Here is an 18,878-nt window from a genome sequence, read left to right on the forward strand (position 1 = left end):
GCTATATTGTCTCTGCTGCCCAGAAGCTGAGCTTTTAGCATGCTACTGCAGTCATGACACTGTTATGCAGCAGCGGCCTTCAGACAGAGGCTCCATCAGACTGATTGCAGGACTGACTGCTACAGGAGATGGTTCCTGCTCACCATCCATGACTCTGTAGAGATCCCCACTGGACTATGTAGTTGAATTTTTTTTTTTTTTTTTTTAATTCAACTACATAGTCCAGTGAGTGGAGTAAGCACAACACAGAGGGTAGATGTTAGTCTTTGACGCTGCCTCCGGAGGTTTGATTTCTGATCTCTGGACTTTTCCATCTTCCCCACTTCTCTATCTGCCTATTACATGTCTGATTATTGTGAATAAAAGGCAGTACTTTAACAAAACCTTTTTATTAAAAAACTACTTAAAGTTAATGGCAACAGCCTTTCCAATGGTGGCTTCATTTGGTAGAGAAAGACACTGCAAAAAATGTTTATGCTAAAGTTGTGTTTTAAATAATCTTTATTCAATGATTCTTTAATCAGTTTTGAACAATACAGTCCTGATATGCCCAGTCTTCACATGTATTAGGATAATGTAATGTTCTTCTACTACTATTGAAATGTTCTATAAATAGAATAAAAGTTTCATGAATCTTAAGTTGCACATTAAAAAAAAAATTATATATGCGTTTAGTCTGGAATCCAGTTCAAGTTTAATCGGTTCAGGTATTTTAGAGTTAGAACTACACACAAAAAATAAAACTGGAAAAAATTGGTGAAATATAACCTTTTAGTTCGTCAAAATTACAGACATCAACTTCTGGAAATGCATTTAAAACTTATGAAACACAACTGATAATGTTTCTTCATTTAAAGCACCAGTGGCACCCATGAACAGATTACATCCCAGGGGGAGAACCATACCACTCAGTATTTGTTTACAGAATGTATGAATTATTTTTAAAAAGCAAACTATTGATTTTTTAAAAATCACTTTATTCTTGAATGAAACAAACCATAAGATTTATCACAAGAAACATCAAATTAAAAACTTAAGGTTACATTTAAACATCAATCTGCAGAAAGCTACACATGGAAAAAAAAAGGCTAGCCAGTATATTCATAAGAATACCAAAAGTCTAACTAAAGTACAACATATAAAATTCAATGTTTACAGCATCTGAAGTGAGATACCCAGAGCTGCATACATATAAAAAATTTAAAAAACTGTCCTCATTCAATTAAAAACAAATCAACCCAAACAACAAAACACTAAATACTAAACATAAAAAAAGCTAAATCATTTTCCCTAATTGCTGAAATGTAATATCTGGACCAGAAATTTTCTGAAAGCTTTGCTAATCTTACATCAACCAAGAACAAGGAAGTTGTGCATTTGGATAGAACGAATAGGAAAAAAAAAAAAAAAAAGCTATCTCAAGCCATTATTTTCCCCTGTGCAAATCCTCTTTAAAGGCGGTGCTCCCGATTCATCTAATTCATCCTGTTGGCAGGGGGAGAGGGGGAAAGGGTCAAGTTACAGTAAATGTTTTAAACTTGTATCACACAACAGATGCTCAATATGTGAAATTTATTTAATTAGGAGCAGTATTTGCATTCTTTATTGAAATAGGTTTCATGTACAAAACCTGAGTGTCTGGAGTTCTCCGCCTGGCAGTTCCAGATGTCAGCGGGTCCTCCTTGATGAGCGTCGGCGGCTCGTCCGCACCCTCCCGACCTGAATGTACTGGCTCTGGAGTACATTGTTCACAACATAAATGTAGAGATTGTCAAGGTGTACGGCCTTAAAATGAGCGCCCGTTGATTAAAGAGAAACTCTCATACCGTCGACCGTCTCCTGTCCGAGCATGGGCGGCTGAGAGTCTTCGGCCCGCAGGCTGTAGGTATGTGGAGGGCTGACGTGCTGCGAGCTCGATGTGCTGCTGCTGTTGTCAAGTTTTGGCTGATAAACATCCGACAGAAAACTCTGGTTGCTGTTTTCATCTGTGGGCATATCACACGACTTCTTCAATTCTTGAAACAAGCTTATTTGAGGTTAAATAAAATCATCTTCCAATTGATTCAAATCTCAGTGTGTGCTTTATTGTTACCCTCATTAAAACCCAACATAAAACCTACCGGTGAAATCCAGCATTGAGTTGGTGTTTTCAATCACCACATCTTTGAGACCCCGGACCTCTCCACTACTGGATTTGGTGCGAAATATCTAATGGGTTTAAATAGATTATAAATATATATTAGATGGAGACAATTTGTGGCAAACATATTTCAGTATGATGCATATAATTGAATTCTTTCCTGTAAAAATAAGCATTTTAAATTATACATAAAGTGTCCGTGTCTACACTATAGATGGTTGATATAAGTGCTACAATCTTACTTGAAGAAATATACATTTCAGATATGGTGTATTGAAATATATTCAAATTCCCAGCACTTTTTTCCTCATGTGGCAACCACAAACCTTAATGTAATATATTAGGGTTTTATGTGACAGATCAACACAAAATAGTCCATATGTATCAAATAGAAGGAGAAATAATATTTTCATATTTTGTATAACTACATACAGTTACACAAAATCTTTACCGAACCTCTGGAGCCTTCATTAAAGAACCAAATATTTTATTCTAACCACTTGAAAGTAGTTTCACACACTAATAATTGAAATAATATTTAAAAACAATTTTATTATAACTATCAAGAAAGATACTTTAAGTAAATAGATCACACAGGATGTGAAATATAAATCACAGCTACAAACAACCACATCGTAGATACCAAAAAGCAGCCATACGCGTTTGTCTTTTTCAGAATATTCATTTCAGACAGAGAAAAATGTACATCTGCAGGTACATAAATTGGAGAGGTGAACTTAGCCTGAAGGACACACACATTTAAGACAAACTTAATTTAGGATAAAAGTTAAAAGAAAAAGAAAACATAAAACGATACTTTTGATGAGGACAATTGAACTGATGTTTTAAAAATTTATCCATTCTGGTCATTTGAATGGATAGATTCAATTACCAGTATGGATAGATTACTAAACCAACAGAATGACCAACATTTAAAACAGCTACTTATAACATATTAAGGAATGTTTCATATTTTATATATATATATATATATATATATAAATATAAAATTCATACTACTGTGATATCCATCATTAGTAAAAATATAGTCAGTGTTTTTCACCTCATCTTCTATGCATCACAATGTCATGCCTGTAGTTTATAAGTGTGAAACACTGTTGCTATGTGGGATGCTATTACTTGTATCTAATGTGATCAGGAAAAGGATTGTGGATTGACTATATGCAATGATGGCTTGCCATACCACAGTCGGAGCAGTAACTGTTAATGACGGAGGCCCACACACCTGCTTTGTCTCCGTTACTGGAACCCACTTGAAAATGCGTAAAGACGTGTCTCCAACTGTCACCCATTTCTTCTCCCTGTGGATCAGATTCATTTGATTATCATCAGATCAGGGTTCAGAACGCGCTTAGCTTTCGCATGATCTGCTCGACGGGTATCAGTCAGTGATCAAATATGCTGAGCGCGTTCTCTCTGTCCACGTCAAATATAACTGAACTTAATGCGCTCATTGACAGTCTCGGCTACAGGCTATAAATCGTGACCTTTTCGGTGGTGCTTACTGTTGGCGTTATTCAGAAACTAACGGGGCAGTTCAATGGATTGAAACCCGCTGCATGTGAAGCTGCTGGAGCCATATTGACAGCTCTCAGCGGAAAAACTCAACATGCCCCGCCCCTCCTGCCGACCAGAGGCGCTGATTGGCCCGAAGCCCTGTCAATCATCTAACTTTTCCGACTGAAGTTTGTTGAGCGACGCAGCAAGATAGCAGGCAGCGGTCCACTAAACATTCCCCTCCATATTGTCCTTTAGATAGCCCACATACCATTTGCGCACTTTCTCGATGGCGGCCAGAACCTTTTTAATGTCGTCTTTAGCCCGACTTCGGGTCTCAGCTCGGCCTGATCGTCCCGACATCTTGGTGCTGTTATGATTCATCTACAGATGCATCTGAAAACTTCAAGACCAAGCCCCAGTCTTCTGTAACATTGGTAATCTCGCGAGACTTAATTAAAAGACTTTCACTCTCTCTCCTTTTATGGCTTTTCGTATTACTCTATCAGCTGTAATGAGAGAGCAAAGACATTTTTATGCTATTTATTTTCCAATTTTGTTTGTTTTGTTGTTTTCTTTGCTGACTTCTTAAAGGGAAATACATCAAATAATATTATAGTAGTGCCCTAACTAAAATCAAACATTCAGTTGTGTTGATATAACCAGGTTTCATGTTATACATCTTATATAGTGCACTTTCTTTTTTTCAGAACATACATTTTGAATTAAAAAATTTAACGTTTTTTTTTCAGTATGAGAGGATTTTTAAAAATACATCACAATGAAAAAGCTGATGAAAAACCTTGTGGATATTTCTCTTTTTTTAACAACAACAACAAAAAAGACAGAATACGGTTACATAGTTTTCAGAAATTTAAAGTCTGTGGTGTTGTAGTCTAAACAGATGACATTCACGGTTTATCTGTGTCAATCGGCTTGAGCTGTTTTGCAAATGAACAATGAATTTAACAGGGGAGCTGAATACAAAGAGATGGTACACTTTCCAGGTTTACTTTTAAAACGACTTGAAACTTGTATCACTTCCACTTCATAATTATGAGCTACCTTTTGTTTCTCTGTGACATACGATTACAATAAAATACAACAAAGTTGGTGTAACATGATAACATGTAAAAAGGCTCCAAAGGTTTAAACATTTTTTTGTGGAGCATTGCAATCAGTATCTGTGACGGACTGACAGCCTGTCCAGGTTTTTTTCTAGTTTTCTAGCTGTTCGGTGTTTCAGTTCTTTTTGCACAACTTGATGTTCTTCAACAAGCAGATTCATGACAAACTTCACCACAGACGCCTGATCCATGAATTGACCAGTAAATATCCTGGTTCAATCAGAGCTGTCACATTTTGACATCATAAGACCGAGGCAAGACCTAACAACTGACCGACAATACCGTCTGACTGCGAGACTTCAAACCGGATGGATCAGGCAGACTTGCCACTGAGCTTAGAGGTTGTAACAAACAGACTGGAAAACTCAGAAATAAATAGAATTGGACAACCTTTGGCTACATTCTGAGACATTAACATTGTATCTTGTAGCATACCAACCACTGTTGTTGGCTCTTGTTCCAATACATTGATTGAGATGAGGAAATCATCATCACATGCTTCTATTTCACTGCCCTACTTTCATAATATGTCACTGCAGCATGAACTTTTTTTTAAAATTTTCCATAAATTTCACAAGGTTTCTGTGAGTAGTGTACCACCTGCTCTTGTACTTTTAACTTATGGAGCAACTAAACTGTCTCCTTTGATAATTAAAAAACAAACTCACGTTATTGTAGTTTGTGATTGTGACCAGCAGAGGACAGCATTCGGTCACGCAAACCAACCAAGCTTTTGTTTGTTGTAAATTGGTGACTCAGAGCAAAGGTTGACGCAAATTACTTGGTGGTACTCCTGTCATGCTACAAAAACTCAAATTTTGTGACAGTGACCAGCTTACAGAAAGTCTACCCGAGGTGGCTTTAGCATATCTTTTTTCTTTATTTTTGTTTTATTGTCAAATATGTTTTAAATAATATTTTTGTAGAGTGAGCAAACGTTTAAGCCAAAGGTCAGATACGTTTTCACAGTAAAAATGCAACCTCCCAACTATATGACACTCTGTGTCATAGTACTTAATGTTTATTACCTTGGTAAACAAAAATTAATGGCTGGGTAGTATTTTTTTTTTTTAACTCATAATCAGCCTCCAGGCAGTGTGTTTTGTCCGGGCTGAGGCTGGAGTTAATGAGTGTCTATACATGTCTCCGACAGTGTGGGCGGATCCTGCTGGGGCTGCAGCCAGTGGCTGGAAACTCTGGGAGGAGTCAGAGACCGTTGCCAGAGAAAATATCCAAATAACGGCAAGGCTAGTCCTCATGCCGCTGAAAGCTGTCAGGGCACCTTCAGTGTTGGCCTGCTCGTTCCTGTGAGGATTCTGTCAATAAAGGCCTTCGTTAATCTGAGTGCCGTGTTTGTGCTCCAGCGTCCAGATCAGTGGCCCGTATTTAAGTTTGAAAACAGGACTCCTCTACACAGTAATATACCAAGAATCACATTCATGTAAACTGCTGAAGTCAAAATGATCACAATTGATAACAGGCACGAAAATGTTTAATTTTTTTTTTTGAGTTAAACTACAGCAGAGTATAAGAAATGTATTTCACAGCTTATGAACTTGCAGCTACATTTAGTGCATTTCTTTTGATTTTATTAAGAATGTAAATTTGTGTTTGAAAGCCTCAAAACATGAAAATCAGTCCAGGTTATAAGAGATGGAAGCAGGGGCAAAAAATTGTGAAAAATAATTAACATATGAATAATATAAAGCCATTTAACAAAATCTCAATTGAAATGTTTAACAGAATTTTTGTCATTATTTAAAAGCCCACTTTATTTAGGCAGATATTGACCACAGATTATCATCTCCTGTACTGTACAGTGTCTTTGAAAAGTAATCACACCTCTTCAACCTTTTCCCTTTTTGCATCACCACAAACCTCAGTAGTTTTAATGTTATTTCATATTATGGACCAACTTAAAGTTGTGCATATGTGTGAAGTATATAAATAGACACTGTTTTGCTTTTTGTAAATCATTCAACTGTATTCAGGCTGCTTTAACACTTGTTTTTAAATGTGATTTGATTTATCAAACCACCTAGTGGTGTCAAACTCCACTCATCAAGGGCCAGTGTCCTGCAGTTTCTAGATGTGGCACAGGTACAAAACGCTGGAATGAAATGGCTTAATTACCTCCTCCTTGTGTAGATAAGTTCTCCAGAGCCTTGCTAATGACCTAATTATTCTACTCAGCTGTGATGCAGCAGAGGCACATCTAAAAATTGCAGGACAGCGGCCCTTGAGGACTGGAGTTTGACACCCTAAGAAGACTTAAGACTGAGGCTTGTTTATATCACTGTCAGTGTAAAAAAAATAAATAAATACAAAACACAATTTCCTGCCATATTTATTTTGAAATATTCATTTGTATATTTAGAGCTTTTAACATTTAAACTTTATATTTCATTCCTTGACCGCACATCGTGTTTTGGCTTGCGTGAGCTCTTATTTTGAAACGTATAAAACAGGAAGTGGCGTCCTGTTGTAAGCCCGGTTGCTTTCTTTTGGTGCGGGTCTCGCTGCTGCTGCTGTCATTGACTGGAAGGCAGAAAGTGCTCCAGTGAAAACGGGACGGGGAGTCCTCCACAGCAGCATGGACGGCTGCCCGCCATAGTTCCTGCTGCCCGGGTTGTACTTCCCACAGCCTCGACCTTTTAGTCGGCGGAGAGTTTTGTCTTATTTTTCTGGTTTCCAACCCGTGTGAGCGTGTTGTTTTTTTTATGTTGCAACCCGCAATGGATCGAGTGAAAAGCTCCATGCAGCAAGTCCCCAACGCTATCCCCAAAGTGATCCGTCGGACTGGAGGGGCCAACAGCCTGGAGCTGGAGAGGGAAAACTTTGAGAGAGGGCAGGTAGGAAGAAACTCGGAGACGGGAATCTGCTGTGGGGCTGGATGAACGCGTGGGAAGCATGGATGGATGGAGGAGGTCCCATCTGGGAGCCGCTTTATTTGTGCTGTTTCTGGGAGGAGGATTAATAATAGCAGTCATGTCGCGCTGTCTGTTGTCAGCTCAGTTAATAAACCTGGCTGAGATGGTGAAAAGAGAAATTACTCCCACTCATGTTCAGTCAGTTCACCCCACTGTCTGTGTTTGAATCCTCATTGTTTTTCGCGTGTGTGTGAAAGCAGACACAAATGGATGCACTGTACAACAAAAGAGCTGTTGAAATGTGGGTCAATGGCCTTTTGAATTCAGATAACGGTGCGTTGGAGTTTATCTGGTGTGTGTGTGTGTGTTAAGGAACAGGAAGGAGCTGGAGCACCATGAAGCTGGATCATGTACGTCAATTATGGAAGAAGCGCTGATGTCCATGCTACACGGAGAACAGAGCGTCTGTATCGCTTAGCAGGGGTCTCAAACTCCAGTCCTCAAGGGCCGCTGTCCTGCAGTTTTTAGATGTGCCACAGGTACAAAACGCTGGAATGAAATGGCTTAATTACCTCCTCCTTGTGTAGATAAGAGCCTTGCTAATGACCCAATTATTCTACTCGGGTGAGGTGCAGCAGAGGCACGTATAAAAGTTGCAGGACAGTGGCCCTCGAGCCTGGAGTTTGAGACGCCTGGCTTAAAGCGAATCAGATAGCTATACTCTACTTGATCTTATGAGATCTACTTTGCATGACCTGCTCTCCCAGTTAGCAGTAGATGCTGTGAAACCATTCAGAGTCGGACCTGCTGGTGTGTTTTGGATCTTATTCCTGCTGTGCAACCCAACTGTGATTCTCAACCCAACTGTGATTGCCAGAGAGCAGAAGATCCTGGTTCTGAAGCCCAGGGCCATCGCAGAACCACCACCCTGCTAGGCAGTCGGCATAACGTTATTCTTTTGAAATAACCAGATCTAACCAGATCTAACAAGATGCATGCATCCTACACAGCTACACTTCTGTCTCATCATATAATGTTTACCATGAAAACTCCAATGGAGGCAATTTTTTTTACCCAGTCGAATGATGAACTCTGATCTTAAACTGTAGTAAGTGAGACCTGCTGTGATTTAGACTTTTTTTTGTTTTTTGTTTTGGTTTCTCCTGTGACCTCTGGGTGAATCATTGATGCACTCCTGGGAGTAATTTTGATAAGACTTGCTTCTGAGAAGATTCGCTGCTGTTCCATGTAAGGGTGGGTGATTTGGACTCAAAATGGTCTCCATCATGAAAAATATGATAAAATTCATGATGCTGCAATCTTTGGTGACAAAGGATTGTTGGACTGTGTGGATCCATACAGTCAGAGCGCAGCAAACTATTCTTGAAATACTTTATCAGACTACTTGATTACTCCAGTTACATGATGCACTGTACTTGTACCACTTTTCAGCACAGAATATTTAACTTTAAGTTTATTTTCAAATTGATTTATATTTGTTTTTAGGTTTGCGAACACCCTTAGTTTTTACCATTATTACAATAAATCTCAATTATTTTCATAGTACCAATTTTTAATTGTGTATCTCTAATTCAGTTTTTCACACTGTGAATAATGAATGGTTTGCTCAAGACCCAAAAACCTTAGTTTCCAACTCTTTCCTTACTGATGGATGTCACTGACCTCATACTCATCTGATCTCTTCAGATCGGAGTTTTTTTTATCTTTTTAGCCTCCTTCATGTTGTCAGACGTGCTCTGTTTAAGTGAGTAATCATGAATTCGGCTCAGGTTTCTAAAAAAAGAAGTGGGTAGCAAAAATATATTCACGACTTAACAAGGATGACAATTACTTTTTCAGAGCCCTCTGTCTGCATCAGGCCTCCCTTCCTCTCTTCAGACCACGCACGTTAGTTGGGGAGAAAGTAGGTCAGATGAATCCATGTAGCCAAACTGCAACAACAGTGCTGCAACATGCTTCTCCTACCCAGTCCTGTCAGCGCTTCCTGAATGTGCTTCAGCAGGTTTTTATTTTGGCAACTGCAGATCTGTGATTGCAATCAATTTACAATGTCAGCCCTCTCCTAGCGCTCCGTCTCCCGTCCCTGCACCTGACGGGATGGAAGCTGCTCGGATTAGAGGAGCAGGGTTGGCTTTAAGTGTCCTGAGTCAAGCTTGTGTCAGTAGGTCACTTGCCAAGCTCCTGAGATCACACCATGTGGACGTGTGATGAGCTCATCAACTTTTATGTAGCAGGTTAGAAAGACGATAGCAAGACGACCAAAACAGATCTCCTGTTACTTGGTAATTTCTCACAATTTATCATCTTTTATTTATTTGACTAATAAGCTCAGTTTTCTCTTTTAAGTCATTAAAAATTAAAATGTTTTCTTTCGTGTCTCCCATAAAGAGGTAGTTTTTGTCCTTATTCATTCTTGTGGTTAATGTCTAACTGAGGGTTTGCAGCGGCGCTAGGAGGTGGAGGAATCAATGGATCCGCCGTCTACTCCACTGTGGATCAGTGAGATAATCTTATGTGATCTGTTGTGCTCCAAAGCTGCCTAAATCTGCTGGGTCACAGGCTTTCACCTACAATATACAGCGCCTTTTACAGGGATCCATATCCTTTAAGTGTTAGACATATTTTCACATTACAACCTTCAACCTCATGTATTGCGATTTTGTGAGCAATAGAAAGGATACTTTTAAAATTTGGTCTTCGATTTGACACCCAAAAATGAAATGAATTGTCTTCAGAAGTCACCCAATCCCTCCATATGTTCTGTGAGGTTTGCTTGAAAATTGGTGAACAAACGATGTCACGACCAAGAAACGCAGCAAATGGATCCGGGATGAGGTTGTGGAGAGATTTAAAGCAGAGATAAGTTGGAAATGAATATGTCAAGTTTGAACATGTCACAGAGCACTGCTCAATCTACGATCGGCAAAGAAAAAATGCAAACCTGAAAAACTACTGCGCCCACCTATCCTCCATCTGGGATTTCTCCCATTGAGCTGGATTTCTACGGTTGGGTTTTAACTGAGCCAATCAACAAACGGAAGGGGGAGTTGAACGATGATTTTAGAATTGCAGTGTGCGTACAAAGAGATGTAGTTTGGCAATGACAGCAGAGTAAGTGAATGAAGCCACTCAATTCGTGTTGGTCACACTTCCCAATATTGAGCAATTAAAATTGTAGCAAGATGAATGTTTAAGACAGTTTATTTGCTGACCGTGAAGTCATGGCCTTACTCCCCCCTGGGTTGTTTACAGGGAGCACAACTATCGGTAAGCTTCATAGAGCCGGTACATTACGGCCAAATGTTAGCAGTTGGGTAAAATCAAATCCAGTCGTTTAAAACTTTAACAAAGTCCACCTCTCCAGCAAGCAATCGTTTCTCAATAACCGAAGTAAAGCGTAGAAGCAGGGGCTGTTTTCTACTAGGATAGCTGACACCCAAACTGACTCCCAGACCAGTAATGACTCAGAAGTGTATGCTAACTCTGAAGACAGTACTTGTGAAAGAGAGAATTAAAAAAGCTATGCCTCCTTTTTTCTTCAACTTAAGTTATTTTCTTCTTTTTAATGTTGTCATTGCCATGTAGCAAAAATGTGAAGTGGGTGTGAATCACTTTAAGGAGCACTGAGAAAATTGCCAAACTTTGTTGTGGCTTTTCCTATCCTCACCTGTTTTTATGAAGGAATGCTATGACTCTTTATCTGTTTTTACTACTCATGTTTTAGTCTATTAAGAGGGGGGAAAAAAAACACAGTAAATCAAACACTGTCCTTTAAATCTTTTGCCGCATAAAACACCCATTCTGGGAACTACACGCCTATCTCTCAGAGTTGGGTAAACAACCGTGGGGTGTTTGAAATCCTCTTTGTCATGGAGTCCATGCCGGGTTATAAAAAGCTTAAACCAGGAAAGCCAGATAGCACTCACTTGCTTTTAATGATAGGTTTAGCCCCGTAATAGCAGCTCCCTCTCTAATTTAAGAGTTTAGAAGATATTTATGTCACTGCATGTTTTGGTTTTTGCTTCAGATTTTATTCCCCCTTGAGAAGCACAAATAACAAGCTAGTATTGTACGCCGCTGGTTTTTTATTTTACAGCCTTTATCTCTCTGCTCCAGAACGTGAGGGATGCCAGCTCCCAGACTGGCTGGGTAGGCGGTAATCTCTGGAATGATATGGACCATAATTAGTGCTTCTGGGAAAACTTCTGGGGCACCATTTGGGCTATGGAGCGTGAGCCGCTGAGCGACACCATATTGTATGTTACATAATTAAGGATTTAAATTTAGACAGCCTGACTTTTTCTTCCCATGTTGGCTGGCCATACTCAGGGCAACACTGCCTGTTTTAGAATCAAGTGTCTGTTTGTGTACGGCCAAGTCTCCCGATCTCATTAAACTGCCAACAATCAGGCTGATTTACAAATGTTTTAAGCCAAAAAAGAGGAAGTTCAGCAAGTTCTGTTCAGTAATCTAGCAGCTATGTTGTCCATGGAAGGAGCATTTCCACAGGATCCAGACACGATCTGCACTGACTGCTGTGTTTTTTTTTTTTTTTTTGTTTTTTTTAAATCATCCTGTCCGCTCTACCTCAACCCCCATCTAAGTCCCTCATTGTCTCGAATCCTCTTCGCCGCCTCCTCCACATCCTGCAATTCACGACGCCGGGAGGCAATGGAGGAATTTCCGCATACACGAGGTGCGGGCTCGGTTAAACGTGTGGGGACCTGAAAAGCGAGGCCTCCAGAAGCACTGAGGCAGCACAAACAGCAGGTGGTTGGTTTGTTGCCTCCCGGTGCTGGCTGTGTGTGAAATGATAAAGCTGGACATGAGTGACGGGTTTGTAAGCGGAACAAAGTGCACGGATGAATCCCTGGAGGCTCAAACAATGGCTTTGATTAACAAATTATTTTTGGTCTTGGGCTCCTCTTTGTTTTTTTTACGGCTCTGTAAAGTGGAAAAGGAGCAAGACAGTGATGGAGTGTGGACTCATTGTCTGCAGGTCATAAGTTAGACTGAAACCTTCTTCTTGTGTGTTATGTTGTTTCATGATAACACATCTGGCTTCAATTCAAGTGGTCTTGTAGTAAACAGAGACTAAATACATTCATTTTGCATAGAATCTGCTACATATGTTAGGATTTGTTAAACATTAACTTGTGAATTGCTCAAGTTTAGATTGTTGTGTAGTCTGCAGCACCTAATATTGAAAATGAAAGGTTGTTTATATGACCTAAATGATGGCAAAGGTCGTCTGAAAATGCGTAGCTCGCCAATTCGTGGAGCTGGTTTGATAGAGCATATTTCTTTTCAGTCTTAAACATGCCGCAAGTTATGCTGAGGAATTTTGCTTAATCAGTAATGAAGGATCGACTTGGGTATCCTCACACATGTTCATCCACCTCATTATGTAGGCACAGAGTCCTTTATACCAATTATGTACATACAGCAAAATCTATCGGAATGGGAGAAAGTTAATTGATTAAAATATTTTTGTAAACTCAACCTTCCAGCCACATGTCTATCTAGTTTTAATCCACTTGCAACCAGCCTACCAGCTATCCAACTCTAACAAACCATTAATTGCATCTAACCAACCATCTAATTTGAACCCTTCAATTAACTAATTCAAGAAACTAACTTGGCTCTATGTCCAACCAACTATTTCAGTCTAATTAATTCTAACCAACAAACCACCCAGTTCAAACCCACTAACCAACTATCTAATTATAGGAAACCAAACAAACTATCATCCATGTAAATCCAAGAAACCAACCAATCACTTGCATGCCAATCTGATTCTCACTAATCAACCAATTCCATTAGACCAAGCAACCAATCCAGGACTGTAGCTTGCTATTTTGGTGGCTTAGTCCATGTATCTATATTTGGAGGAAAATTACAGTTCAAGATGATGCGGGATTGAAATGTATAAATGTAACAATCAGACTGCAGTCCTCTTGTGCCAGAGTCCTGAAACTTTTGTGTCCCTTCTCATACACACTTGCATTAAATGGTGAAGCTGCCTCACTCGCGTGCAGTCGAGCACTACAGAGCTTTGCTAATGAGCTAATATTGGAGCCAGGTGTGCTGAAGCAGAGACAATTAAAAGTTGCAAGAACCCAGGCCTTGAGGAACACAGTTTGAGACCACTGTCTTAAAATAAGACTTGCCGTTTTTACATGCCGTACTTGTTTGAAACCCCCTTAAAAAAGATTTGATTTTACAAAGGCAACTGACCCACACAATTATGACAGGTATTGCTTTCTTGAGGAAGATTAATGTGGAGGAGATGATTAAAATCAGAAAATCCTCAGTCTGCTAAACATTTTTTTTCATTAAATTATTTTTTAGATTAACTGAGTCGCACTGATCAGAGTGAATCATTCTTGAGGCAGGCCTGCATCAGTGCAACTATGAAGTGTCAAAAACCATACTTGAGGGAGGAAAGAGCGTATGAGGTGAGTGACGCATGAAGGAAGCGTAAACATCATCCCGTCATTTTTCTTTATTCAGCCCCAGCTCTTTTCAAGTACAGCACAGGTGTGTGCTAATTGAGATTGAAGCACAGAACGGGCCATTGGGAGGTGGAGCTGGAGACTGGGGAGATTATTTTTTTCTGGAATCTCACCTATCCACTTCCAGCCCACCAACCAACTTTCTAATTCCAAGAAACCAGCCTATTCCATACCCAGCCAACCAATCAATTCCAAGAATTTATCAATCCTTCTCTATTTTCATTTGGTCTATATCCAGTTCCAACCAACATGTAAATGGTTAAGGTTATATAATGTAGTTTTAGTGTAAAAAACTGTTCTAGTTGCCTTGGTGTATGTGTTCAATGTTTCCCCCAGTGTATTATAAGCCTGGTGGGCCACCAGGCTTTACTTGTATCCCCACCAGACTAAGCATTGTTTAAATCTTTTTAAAATGTTAGCATTTTTTTAAGACTTTATAGTTGGTGTTCAGGTATTAATCTTCCAATCTTTCAGTAACACATGATTATCAAGTGATATTTTCAAATTTCGTGTCAACTTTAAACATTTTTTAACTCAAAAACATGACGGGCCCTGGATGAATGACTGTCCTAACACCCAACCACCGGGCTTAGCAAGTTGTCTTGGGTAAACCTTGTATGTGTATAATATAACTGAGCAATGAAATGCAAGAAATGCAAACAGTTGAAGACATGTTTGAAAACATGGTGAGAGATTGGCCTAAACTTTGCTCCAGGTGGGTAAACTCTTTTAAGGAGTGTTTGAGAGTGAGGAGCCAGACTGAGACGGAGTGGGACAGCTGCATGTGAGAAATGCACAGCGGTTGGTGAAGGGCCCACGCCGTACCAGGAAGTGAAGAGACTCGGCAGAAAATAGTTGGCATTGTTTGGAGGCGGTCTGCTGAGAGGTCCGAAGCATAATGTGTAGCAGTCCCGGCGGCCTAATGAGAAGCATATTGATCATGGTGGCTGGCCTGGCCTCAGCTAGTCAGCTGTTTGGTGATTGTGCAGGAGAGATTGGCAAGGTTTTTAAAAAAACTGATCCCGGCGACTTGTTGTTGATCGGCTTTAAGCTGCCTCAGTGTCTTCTGTCTTTTTTCCCAGACTCGGCGAGGTCAGATGCCAACCCAGTTATGTGCATGATGCATTTTAGATTGATGCAATTAAGCTAGATTTAGTTATGTTCCTGCTTGCAGGATGTTTCTCGTGTTTTCTCCATCGGTTTTAAAATGGCAACAAAATGATTAACTCCCAAATCGCTTTTGCATTGGATTTCATTGGATTTTGCAGGTGAAGAGATGTAATCAAATTTTGTCCGTTTTTTTTTTTATCATCATTATATATGGGTGTAAATGGTAAACACAACCATACTCCTGTAAGATTGTGGTTCTGCGTTTAAAAATACAGAATTAAAAAAATATTCACAGACAACACAATACAAATGCAAACATGCAATGGTAGAAAACGGTTAACTTACAAAATGAAAGTAAATCTACTGTTAAAATGTAGAACTTGTTTTGGTGTAGTTTTAATATATCAATACCAACTTCAGGTGATTCTGATTTCTTGTTTTTTTTACTATAACGACGTAAGAACAGCATTGAAAATCTTTTTTTCAAAACCTGTCGGAGACAAAGGAAAAGTCACATTGTATACAAAAGAAGTTGCTGTAAAAGGTATAAAATGAAAGAGTTAAAAAATGTTACTCTATTGGAATATTATCTTCATGCTAATCATTAGCATGACTAGCCTACCTCACATTATTTAAACAGCTGTCTTCCTGTAATTGAAGGCTGTAGTTCTTTACCTTGATTCTGAAATTTTCAAACATAGCCAAGATTTCGAAGTCCAGAATGCTTTGGCAAACGGATAAAAGGGAGCAATTTGGCTGCAATATCTTCAACCTTCCTGTTATCTGTTAAAGGTCTTGCTCTATCTCCCTTTCGTTTTGCCTGATTAAACCAAAGCCATGTCTTGGCATGTTGTGGAAGATGCGGTTTTAAGCAGTGTCCTAAACCTCTGTGCTACTTTAGCTATTTTCAGTGACTTTTTAAAAATAAACTAAACAAAAATGTTGACAGCAAAAAGTTTTGTCAGCACAACCTGGTATTGCTTAAAGTGAATTCCTTAAAGTTTTTAGCGCTGAATGCCAGCGCTAAAAACTTTTTTTTTTTTTTTTTTTTTGGGCCTCGGCCAGCTTCTCAGTCAAGACGTCTTTTAAACTGTGCAAAAATGTGTGGTGTTGTGAAATGTGTTAAATTAAACCAATAGAAATTTACATCTAAACTAATAAAATTATCTTATGATCAGCTGTGCTGTCCTGCTTTTTGGTCAACATTCTTTTATATTTTTGGCCATAATGTTCCCATTTTATGGCTACCAAACACACCAGACTTGGGTTGTAACCATAGAAGATGGAGAATAGAGCTGGAGCAAAGAGATTAATTTTTAGCTCTTGCTGTGCAAACTTGCAGTAAGAGCAGCGTTGCGCCATGTTTACTTCTATAAGTGAGAATAGAAAACATGAAAAGGGTGGTCACAAATTTTGGAGATGTGGTTGAGTCACATTGCCCGATTCATCAGACTAAAGGAGGGGTGGATCTCATCAAAGTGTTCATGTTTCACAGTACAGACTTTTTCATTTCAAAAATATGTCACAAACTGCATCATCCACTCAACTATGAAATTGGAAATGTGCAGACATTTGGCATGCAACAGCTTTAAAAAAAAAAAAAAAAGACTGATCTTGTTCTTCATTAATGACAGTTTGGCTCAATCCACCTCTCTACAATGTAGCTGTTTGGTATTGTTGCCTCTTGAAGAGGTGGGTGAGAGGTTTTCTCTCCACAAATCCTCCAGTATGTTGCAGATATGGTTGCCCTGTAGATAAAGCTGGCAATTGACAATATTTTATGTAGAACAGTTTTATGCTCAGTTATCAGTCGAGCTTTTATGTTTTGTTTTGTCGCTCATAAACCAAGCCTTAAAGTCGTTTTGCATGCACTGCTGCCGTCAAAGATTTAAGTGTAGTTTTTTTTTTTTTCTGCCTATGTGCAGAAATCTGAGTTGGAGCACTGTGCCACAGTGACTGCATTTAAAAAAAAAAAATCTTGCAAGTTGATGAATGATCCAGAATTTAGTTGATGATGATTTTTACTATATCAGAATAAACCGGCCTGTCTAAAATTGAAAAATTAAAGTAAAAATAAGTAATCAGATGGCACGGTGCTGATGCAACTCAAAGATAAACTAATCTTAAGGATGTTTCTGTTTTAGAACGATAAGCTTTACTCTGGTTATAGTGAATATTCTGGAGCAGAATTTGTTCTCTTTCCCATCCCCTCCCTTTTTTTTTTAATAAGCTGTGATTCTCTCTGTGTATGTAAAGCTCTTTGATATTCTGGGGTTGTGACAGATGTTGGATAACATCTGTCACAACCTTCAGACTCAGAATAGTACTGCAATTTATGGTCTCAAAATGGAAACATCTCAGTTTGACCAGATGGGGGCATCACTTACCCAGAATTGCCTCCATAGGGTAAATTAAGCATTACCCTCTTTTTTTTGAGTTACTTTTTGTTACTGGATAACACCATGAGTGGGAAAATTATTTTATCAAAGTGTCAGATGGGTTGCTATGAAGAATATTTACTAAAGTTAGTTATTCCAGAAATATAGTTTATAAACTAAGTATGGTTTCTATATGCTGCTGATGACAGAAATAATGTTCACACTGACATTATCTTTTTCTAAATATCTTTAAGAAAAACTCTCAAAAAAAAAAGTAAGTTATTGTATTTCCCCGTATGTTTAGCCTGTACTATGTTGATTCAAGCTGTGACTGCTGAGATCAGAGCTGGTCTACACAAACGGAGCGCCCTTACCTTTGACTTCAGGAAATAAATGGTTAATAATAGGGCTGCAAAATATTACCACATTGGACTCTGTAGCATTATTGCTTTCTGTGACCTTTAGCAGCTTTGTAACTGTAGTCTGTCAGATGTGAACATCTGCTGCAGTGAAACTTCATCTAACTGGCTGAATGTTAAAGTGACAATGACGTATTGCAAACAGCCACATTATCAATCGATGCTTTGACAGAAGGAATGATTAAAATAAAAAGAGAATTTTTGGAAATATTTTCTCTTTTGTGATTTCTTTTTAGGAAAAAGTGAGGAAAAAAAATCAAATTTGGATTTGGTATCATAAAATCTGGACTTTATTTTTAAGTTGCATCGCCCAGCCCTACTTTGAAATCGATGTTATTGCTCCATGAGATGACACTGCTGCAGGCAGCCTCAGCAAACAGAAATGGCACTGCAGAATAAAAACTCCCTTATCAAAAAAAGCAGCATCTTCAGTTTTGCCTGAAAAATAATAATCTGATGCATGTTTGAATGCAGACGTCTTGTTGCCTGGCCCAAGACCTCTAGTGAACTGGATGGGCTTTGGTTAAGAGTCAAATGCAATCTCTGAATCAGGGGTCTTTCTTATTTAGAAGCTGAGAATATAAATATTGTTTTTATTTGTCTAGATAAACAATCAAAACTATTGTAGTAGATGCATGGTGTGTAAATACAGAGAGTGGGGAGTTTGAGAAAGGAAGTGGTATGTTTCTTGTTTTTCTGGAAAAGCTTAGTTTTTTTTTTTTTTTTTTTTTTTTTTTTTAAGGGGAAAAAAACCCTTTTTGTTTTTTTTTTGTTTTTTTT

General features: G+C 38.8%; 2 protein-coding genes across 3 annotated transcripts in view; one reads left to right on the plus strand and one right to left on the minus strand.

The window, feature by feature from the left end:
* Positions 1-954: 954 nt before the first annotated feature.
* Positions 955-4,108, minus strand: bcl7bb (BAF chromatin remodeling complex subunit BCL7B b). Its single transcript, XM_015029606.1, has 6 exons — positions 3,930-4,108; positions 3,387-3,462; positions 2,121-2,208; positions 1,827-1,985; positions 1,631-1,734; positions 955-1,485 (listed from the first exon to the last, which is right to left on the minus strand). Exons 1-6 carry the CDS (start codon positions 4,040-4,042, stop codon positions 1,414-1,416), a joined length of 612 nt encoding a protein of 203 aa, XP_014885092.1. The 5' UTR covers positions 4,043-4,108; the 3' UTR covers positions 955-1,413.
* A 3,173-nt stretch (positions 4,109-7,281) lies between these two features.
* The window catches only part of LOC106945718 (huntingtin-interacting protein 1), a 61,484-nt gene continuing 49,887 nt past the window's right edge, over positions 7,282-18,878 (plus strand). For both annotated transcript variants that reach the window (XM_015029607.1, XM_015029608.1), the window contains exon 1: positions 7,282-7,637. In XM_015029607.1, coding sequence (XP_014885093.1) covers positions 7,506-7,637 — 132 coding nt within the window. In that variant the 5' untranslated portion in view covers positions 7,282-7,505. The remainder of the gene's footprint in view (positions 7,638-18,878) is intronic.

This window comes from Poecilia latipinna, unplaced genomic scaffold (assembly GCF_001443285.1).
Source record: "Poecilia latipinna isolate Pla-1442-1.1 unplaced genomic scaffold, P_latipinna-1.0 Scaffold157, whole genome shotgun sequence".
NCBI classification, from domain to species: domain Eukaryota; kingdom Metazoa; phylum Chordata; class Actinopteri; order Cyprinodontiformes; family Poeciliidae; genus Poecilia; species Poecilia latipinna.